The following is a 9,610-nucleotide window of genomic DNA, read 5'->3' on the forward strand; positions in this document are numbered from 1 at the left end:
ATCAGCGTGGGCCGAAGATGATTATGGCTCTGATCGAGATCGCCTTCGTAAGGACAGCTAAAAGAACCGCAAGGTGTGCTTACCGACACTCATTACATCATCCTACAATCCGACGAAGAAAAATGCGATAGATGTAATAGATCTCCATACAACTAACTACACTCTACCCGGATGGCATGTCAATCTTGATCTGAACAAGAACAGTAACGTTCATATATGTGACAGAGATAGTAGCAGTAGTTCCATGAATGTGATTCTCAACGTTGAGCAACACTCTATCGATCATCCCCTCGTTCTAATCTCAAAATGATTAGCAAAGTGAATCCGTTTGAAGTTCTGTAAGTACTTCTTGTGGTCAGTGATTCTTAAGAATCACTCTTCCAGCTATCTTCTTCTTCGTCGTCATCGTCATCGTCGTCACTTCCTGCACATGCCTAAATCAAGGAGTAATTTAGGAAAGGCTGTTTGAAACCAGAAAGAGAGAACAAATGTAAGAGCAGATCAATAGTATTCCGATTGAGCCAGAGAACAGACCTGCCGGATTGCATTTGCTTTCTCTAAAATGGCGATGACCTTTACGTCTGTTGGAGGGCCACCTTTGAACTTCACTGTCGGTGCCACCATTGGTTTCAGGTTGAAGGACTTGACAAAGAAAAAAATGCATCAATATATGATAATCAAAGGTGTTTTACTTTGAGACAAATATTTTATTATCTAAAGCATGATACCGACTTTGTTCCTTATCTGCTCCAGAAACGATCCTTTTTCATCGGACTTTGGCATGACAGAAGAATGAATCAGCTGGGGTGCCTTCCTCAACTGCAGTCATCAAAATAAAATAGACATGGTGAGAACAATTCGTTAAAATGGTCCTGTACTATAGACAATGCCTCAACTGCAAAATCATCAATTAAATTGTTTTCCAATGTTACTTTAAAGATTATGCAGGAAATAAACTATATACCTTGCTTTTGTCATGAGATGCAATAGCCTCAATCAAGGGGTCATTAGGCCTATTGATAACCAAGCGAAGTTTGTTTGTGGGTTTCTCATTCTCTGTAGTCGGTGTGGTTAAATAATGCAAAGAGGATGAATCCTTTTCTTCTGTAGAAAGAGATCCATGTCCAGATTTCTTAGGTTTTGTGGATAGCGGTAGTGGAAGCTTACCATTAACAGTTAAGGCAGAACCAGCAACTTCGTGGGTGTCCTTGTGCTTCTCACCATCTGCAATACCATTCTGAGATCTCTTTAGTTCTAAATCTTGACACCTCTCATTTAAACTTGGAATTACCTCTGACAATGTTGGAGGATATGTTTTTGAACCTTTCGATACAGAAATGTCTCGAGAGCTTTCATTTTCTACAGTTGATGGCAGTTCTGTTGCTCTCATGCAATCTTCTTCAAATGCGTTGCCATCATGCACCTGCTTGTCCTCTTCGTGTGGCAACTCCAAAGCCAGGTGCACCAACTTTCTTTCTGAGTGTAAGATATCTTCGTAGCCACCCTTGACAGCTACTGTTATATCACATGATTTTGGAGACTGCACGGTACAATCTGACCCTGCAATTTCAACTCCAGCTAGTAACTCTCCTGAATGTTCGTTCTCAACGGTTGATAATGATATGTCAGTGTTTGATCCACTTGGAGGTTGGGCCACACTACAACTGGAGACAAGAGAAGCCCGAGGGGGTTTTGTCAATCTCCCTGGAAGTATCTCTTTAGTATCTTCCGATGTAACATTATCCTCTGGAAGTGGTGCACTCGAAGCTAGTTGTGGCTGCTGTTCAGAAGATTGCTGCAGAATAGTTTCAGATATCGAGTCCTTATTCAACCGGATTAGTGGAGCAGGTACCGAAACAGAACCGGAGGTATTTTTATGCAAATCAGAATTGCATTGAAATGGAATAGATCCTTCAAAAGAAAGTTCCCCACATATGGTTTCATTTGATGATGGCATGTTAGATTCGCTAAAATCAACATCACTGGTAATGTCGTCACCTGATTCTTCTGGATTGCATTTCGGCAGTTCATTTTCAGTAGATAAGATTATTCCAACAGGTTCAGACAGGACATCCGTGTTATCAGAAAATGCTTTTTGTCCAGTAAAGGTCCATGGAGATTCATGTGCCCCAGATAAAATATCCTCCTTACTGGTTGACATGTTAGGTATGGGAGTTATTCCTTGGGTTACAGCATCGGCATTTTCATGTGTTAATACCAATGTTGAAGCTGCTAAACTGTCATTACCTGTGATGGCATTTCCCAAATCTTCATCCAGTACAGCAGGCTTCACAAGGCAACAAGCTCCTTGATCATGCTTTTCTGACTCTTGAGACTTTATATGGTCTGAGACTTCGATATCTGTGGTACCTACTTCAAGAGCAGTTTCATGTTGTTTCTGCAAGTGAAGCACCGGCCTGTTAGAACTCACCACATCATGTGTGCTTTGCTCCTTGATATATTCATTGGGATCACTTTCTTTAGGAATATCATCTTTCATCAAAAGCTTTAGGTCTGTCATATGGTGTAGAGAATCAGATAAGATGCCAGGGTTTTTAGCAAACTCTCCATGTAACATGTTAATCTTTTCTTCAGAAGGGAGTTCGGAAGCATCTACTTTGCATGGTGACTCACCATCCAAATGGCTTACAGCTTGGTCAGTTTTTCTCTCATAAGATGGGGATGTCTCCATAATGTTTAACGTAACCAATGAGATTGTAGAAGTTAAGTCTGTGATAGAAGATCTACAAAATGCTTCTCTGTGTACAGCAGATGAAGAAACATCTGATGCCCTTAGAAGTGAATGCTCTGAAGATTTGCATTTCACAGGCTCATTATATGTCTGCTCAAAATGGGTACCCTTCATTTCGCCTAGGCCAACATCTGACTCTGGAGGAAAATCAGAGTCATTCTTGTTCTCTTCTAATAATTGAGCAGCCATATGACCTAAAGTATCTGAGAAGGAAAGATTTGCTGCCCCTTTCCTGAATATTGTAGTGAAACCTGGTGATGAAGCAGAATTTTTGATAAAATACTGTTTAGAATATTGAGCTTGCAACTCCTCCTGTTCCTCATTAGCATCACTTGCATCAGAATCTGTCTCTTGAGATTCAGTGCTGACAAAAACTGAATCTGTATTACCTTGATTCTCAGCATCTGTTTCTAATTCTGATTCCATTGTGGTAAGTGCGTCCATGTAATTGTCCAAGTCACTAGAAATCTCATCAGAAATATAGCCATCAGAACTGTTTTGTGATCTACATTCAGCATCAGGTGAAAATCCATTTTGTTCGACTTCTTGATCAACTGAAAGATTTAGGTCTACTTCACTAGGCTGAGAACCATATAAACGGCCTTCAGTTATATTTTTATTCTTGGAAACTACTGCCTTTTCTTCCAGCATAAAATAGACAGAATGCACGTTTTGTACTTCACTAGTTGGCTCAAACTGTTTATCTGAAAAATTCATCCTTTCTATTTTCTGCTTCTCCGAGTCACCTGCAGTTGTCATTTCCTGCTTGGTAGGAGATCGGCTTTGGTTTTTCTCTCTGTTGGAAGATGTATCAACTACAATTGCATGCACCTCAGTGGCCGACTTAATCAAGTCAGCAGATTTCATTCCGATGGATTGAATTATAGATGTCTCGGAAGCCACTTGCTGCTCTGTTGGAAGCAAATCAATATGATTCTCCATGTAACTTCTTAGACTGTGACTAACTGATTCATTCAGTTGTCTAGGTTTCAACTTGACATGTTGTAAGGTTACTTTGTCAAGAACTTGGCCAGAAGTAGCAGGCTGCAATCTATACACAGCATCAATTTATGACAAAGAAAGACCCTCAGAGGACAAAGAGTTCTATAAAGGTATCAAGAAAGAAATACCTGGAATCAAAGTGAGACATTAAGAAATATTTAGGTGGTTCACCACCACAGGAAAATGATACCTTCTTCTGGAGAGAGAAAGAAGTGGCAATTTTAACTGACAAAAGTTCTTGGTGCAAAGAAGAGAAAAAGGCACAACCTAAACAATTCTCCAACAGAACATTGGATATAATGTCAAGCTGAAAGTCATTATGCTTAAGCAGAAAAAATAGACATAATAAGCATCAACTCCTTGTCACTTACTATCATCAGTTCATGGGTATTAAGCTAGCATCAACCCCAGGTTTTATGGATATTAGGCTGTAACTGAACTTACTATCACCAGCATGTGGACATATATCAACTCCTTGTCACTTAGTGCTGGTATCTCAGCTTTTGTTAAGTCAATGGAAAGAGATATTAATCTGATATTCGGAAAAAATAAATTCAATATAAGAAACCTTTAACAGGATACTAAACTAGCCATGCGGTATTATTTTTATTTATTTGGTCAATTTAAATAGGGCCATCCCCTAAGGAACATACTAAGTAATACAGATTTTCAGCATACCTGACACAACACTGGAAACGAATACATGGAAAAGGGTTGGGTTTAAGAACTGGTGTCATTAAAATTATAATGTGCATAGGGAGCCATGTATCACTCTTCCTAGGACAAAGTCAAAGTCATCATCATGTTATTTGCTCACTGTATATTTATTTTCTGTCACCTACAAAAGAAGCCAATCTAGTAGGTCTTGTGAAAAATATATCCTACCTAAAAGTAAATGCAATGAGTATTATTCCTTGCAGGTCATTTTTAGTGTTTTTTAATTGCCCACCTTTGTTTTGCAAGTTCTTTTTTCTCTCCGAGGGTCATGTTCCACCAATCTGGAGGATGTCAATTCCATCATAAAAAGGGATGGATCACTGTATCTCTTCAAACATGCTCCATCACCACCAACATCAAACCTGCAGAAGCAAGGACGTATGAATTAAAAAAAAAGAAGAAAAAGAAGCCATAAAGTCTGGCTGGTAAGTAACTAGAACAATGCCATACTTGTCTAGCTTGAATAACTGTGGTGGATCATGACATTCTTCATACATATCCATGAAAAAATGCGGCATATCTCCTGCAGTGATTAGATTATGGTCCACTTGGATATTACAGTGCCAATCAATACCTGCAAATGATGGCATTTGTACTAATCATTAAGTGCCTTCTAAAAATAAAAGTTAACTTTGTTTTGAGCATCTCTAATTTACTGCATGAGTTCCAAAATACTGCTTTATATACAAGGTTATCTGCAACTCAATAAAATTCTAACTTAAATATAGATTTCGACAAGTTTCCGGTTGCCACAAACATAAATCACATCCCCTTTTTTTACTTGACTTTGCAGCCATATGGTAAATCCTAGCGGACTGGTAGTACCTTGGGTCACGCTAACAGTACTTCACCACTGAGTCAATGGCAATATCTTTCAATAATGTGTCTATATGGTCAGTTATCCTGTCTGATTCTGTTCAACAGATCAAAAACTAAATAAATTTCTATGTGAATGAAATCGAATTGACACGAAACTAATAATCAAAACAAAGCAAGTGTATTCAGATAAAAATTTATGGAAAAAAATCTTAATTAAAAATTCATATTTAATAAAATGCATGGTTATCCACCCAACATTTTGCCTCTTAAAAAAATCGATTGGTATGAAAACAAAGTTTCAGAATAAATACATATGAGCCAACTACGTAATTACATGCATGTCCAACTCCATGTTTATCACAAATCATGGCAAGGACAATCAAGCGATGTAAGTTGCATATTCAATAGCCACCAAACCTAAATATATATGAGGAAGTTAAAAAATATCCTGGATGCATGTTTATCAAATGAATTAGAAAAGCAGAAATAAAGTAAAATACCTTTTGAGCAATGTAGCTAATGCCAAGCAGAAAAGTATGATTTGTGGCTAAATTACAAAACATTACATCAACATCTTAAAACTTGGTGTTTTTCCTTTTTTTTATATGGTGTTAGAGGTGCAGAACATAGGAAAACAGATGATAATTGACACAACATCTGAGTCATCATATACAACAAAACTGTTTTGTCTAAACCATAAATTTTTTTAAGTGCAAGCTGACCTTCCCTACAAGACAAACATGAAGATCCACTCCCATGAAAAAGGCCATTTGATAATGCTGGAAGCTGTGTCTCTAGCTGTTGGACTCGAAGTATCATGTTATGACCTCTAGAAGCAGTGTTCATTACTTCTTCATGCAAATTGTGGAACACCTCTGTAGCAAACCTATAGTATAAAATGTGCTTGTCACAACACTGTGAATGGATATTAAGATGCAGTGAGAAGACTGAATCTGTACAATTACATTCTATAGTCAGAGCTAAGCAACTGCACCACGTCCATAAACATATTCAGGATAACAACAGTTCAGCATGATAAATTGGCAAGAATAGTAGTTTCCAGATGTTATACAAAATTTCATCTACAAATGATCCATTAATGTATATGAAAATTTTAAATATTTGAGCTTCCTATCTGTGGTAATGAATCAAAGTAATTATGTCTTAATGAAAAACATGCAAGAATTCTGGTTGTGGTTCAAGTCATCAATACTTAGAAGCTACTGAGAAAATCACAGACGAAGACCTGAGTTATCACAGTTCCTTGTGGTATCCAAAGTTATTTGGCCATATACATATTAAGGAACCAAAACAACAAGCTAATTAGTTTGAATAAGACTTCTTGTGAGTAGTTGATCCTGTTTTTTGGTCATTGACAACTGTCTTGTGTAGTGCACCTAATAATGGTAATCCTACGACTTCACATGTATATGGAATTAGGCTTTGGGGATCAAAGTCTATTTGGAGTTACTTTTGTACAACCTTAATGCCTCTCCCTAAAATTTCTTCACTTTAATTGGTTACTCAGCTCAACTTCTCGGAAAACCTGAATAAAAATTATACATTGTAAATCTAGACAATGTAGTCCAGTCAACTTGTTAAATACATACTCCAAACACAAACTAAATCCTTGCTTGCTTCAAGTAATTTTAAACTTGGAAGTCCTTTCAAATTCTTGAAGAAAGAGATGATGCTCAATCTTAGGTCCATCGGTTTACATATGAAATACAAAATAAGGAAAAGAAGGTTAGCCTGTGGATACAGATTCCGCTACTGGTGGAGGAAGATGAACCTAACCTTTTGCTATAATGCAATTCCAGAATATTCATTTATTCAAAGTAAATCTTATGAAGCACCAAGGAATTCGAACATGTTTCAAAACAATAAACAAGATTATGAATCATGAAGAAATTTTGAGAAATCTAATCAAGTGAAATGGTTCAGTTATCTGAAAATGAGCAAGGGACAAGTGTCTTGTGTCCGATGATGATATGAAGCACCAGGTTCATTTGCTTAGAACACTTCCTAGAATGCCATTGTTAAGGGGTTCATTTACTTAGCTAAAAAAACCAGTCAGTTTGAATGAAATAAAATTCTTACAATGTAATGATCATCAAAAGTGTAGCAATGGACATTGTTCATCATGTATGCAACAAATTAACTTGCCCTTTGTTCCTCCCTTCCAGCAATTGAATCCATAACTTAGCTATGACAAAGACCTACGTAACCCAAAGGCGCCAGTAGACAATCCAATCTCATACCAATTGCAGATGATCATCATCATATGCAATACAAAAAACCAAAATTTCAGAATATCCAGACCTCATCATGTTCCTAATCTCTCCCTAATCTGCACCACGAAGTACAAAGAACATAAAAAGAAGTTCTGAAAAGCAAAAAAAAAGCAGGATCAGTGTGCATAGATATTGAATCAACCACGCTTCCCAGCAGAATATCACAACACATACCCACACACATAAAACATCACACCAAACCAACACCACAGAGATACTCAACAACCCAAAAACTGGCATGAGAAAACGAGGAAAAAGAGAATCCAAGAACGCGTGACATCGTCTCTCACCTTTCATTCTTCCCCAAAACCACCCAAAGAAAAGAAGGAAAAGAAACCGATCCAAATCACGCTTGAGGTAACAACAAGGATGAAAAGCTCACTCTGGATGCAAGAACGAGGATGAAGCTTCGTTACCGAAAAAACGAGAATATAAACCTACTCTGCGAGATCGCCAAGCTGCCTTAAGAGGCCGACCAGTCCAGCCATGGCGACACCCTCGAGAAGTGCTTCAGGGTCATTCTTGTCCGCAGCTCCATAGAGCTCCGACCTGCCCAAGCCATACTCGTTCTTTATCTGGTATCTGATCGTCGGCATCCCTATCCGACGTCCAAAAGGCCGCGTCGTCGATGACTAAACCAAACAAAGGGCTCCTTCTTCCTTCCGATATATCTTCACCGTTGGAGCTCCGTTACAGAGGTCAGACAGGGAGCCGAAGAGACGAGCCTTGCAAGTCTCCCTCCACTCCTCTGCTCTCCTCTCCTCTCTCCACGCCAACAGAAACTAAGAAGACGTGATAGCGTTTTTAACGAGCGTTCGATCTGGCCCGTTAATTGTCCTTAGGACCCACTTCCATTAAGAAGACAGGACCGTAGATGGGGAATTTAATTAGCTGTTAAATAGTTAAGTACCACGGGGTACCGACCCGCTTCGATTACCAGTCGGGAGGAGTGTAAATGGTGAATTTAAGTATCGATTAAATGGTTAAGTACCACGGACGACTGACATGTTCCATACCCTGCATTAATGTTCTTATGTTGCAAATTTACTTGGCCACAGTTCAGCCTTATTCTCTCTCTCTCTCTCTCTCTCTCTCTTGACCTTAAAACCAAAAAATAAAACAAAATTTATGTCCATGTCTGGTCTCAAGGGAACTGAAAAAAATCTTTTTGAATCAGCACGATATATATATATATATATATATATATATATATATATATATATATATATATATATATATATATCTTCTCCAACATCATTTTAGAAAAGTCGAATAATATAATCGATATCAATCTGGTTACATTAGATCATAATAATAATAAAAGATTAAAAAATCTTAATAAAATTTAAAAATATACTAATTAAATAAAATGAATTATTATATATCATAATAATAATAAAAGATTCATGTAACCAACTATAAATAATTAGGATTTATGATTTTGTTATTGTTACCGTTATAAGACATGAAAAGTTGGGTCAAATTTAAAAGCAATAAAAAAACCTAATTTGAATTGATAATTTAAAAGAAAAAACATTTTGAAAACACAAACTATATCAAAAGCCTCTAGAAGTAATAAAACAATGTTTTGGCAGCTCGATTGGTGATAGCTGGGCCAAAATGTTGCCAAATGCTAGCTAATAATAGTATAGCTTCCATCACGTATTACTGCTTCGTCACCCAGGGTTGGCTGCGCAATATTATTATACAGCGAGCATGACTGCGATTCCATAACCAACCTATCATTTCGGCAACGACGTGTGGCCCTCTTTCTTCCACTCTCTCCTTTAGTTTTATTATTTTACTGGAGATAGCATTTTTTGGTCTCTTAGCTTTCAAGATTTTGTTACTTGGCAAACACTCGTAGAAATGGATGTTCGAGCAAAATAACTTATGCTTACCTGACGAGGTCAATCGAGGAACTGTAGCTCTGGGGACTGCAAACTGTATCCAGCAGCGGTTGTAGAGCATTAACATTTCGATCGAAGCTTTTGGTAGCTGCACAGAGAGAAGTTAGGTTCTCACC

At 37.7% G+C, this 9,610-nt stretch overlaps 1 protein-coding gene across 1 annotated transcript; it reads right to left on the reverse strand.

Moving 5' to 3' along the window:
* Positions 1 to 149: 149 nt before the first annotated feature.
* On the reverse strand, positions 150 to 8,322 carry LOC103997267 (SCAR-like protein 1). Its single transcript, XM_009418436.3, has 9 exons — positions 8,026 to 8,322; positions 6,013 to 6,176; positions 4,922 to 5,045; positions 4,704 to 4,833; positions 3,883 to 3,950; positions 965 to 3,803; positions 733 to 819; positions 535 to 642; positions 150 to 434 (listed from the first exon to the last, which is right to left on the reverse strand). The coding sequence occupies exons 1-9, from the start codon at positions 8,178 to 8,180 to the stop codon at positions 366 to 368; spliced, it is 3,744 nt and encodes a 1,247-aa protein (XP_009416711.2). The 5' UTR covers positions 8,181 to 8,322; the 3' UTR covers positions 150 to 365.
* Positions 8,323 to 9,610: the final 1,288 nt, after the last annotated feature.

The sequence above is a fragment of the Musa acuminata genome, chromosome BXJ3-9 (assembly GCF_036884655.1).
Source record: "Musa acuminata AAA Group cultivar baxijiao chromosome BXJ3-9, Cavendish_Baxijiao_AAA, whole genome shotgun sequence".
Lineage (NCBI taxonomy): Eukaryota > Viridiplantae > Streptophyta > Magnoliopsida > Zingiberales > Musaceae > Musa > Musa acuminata.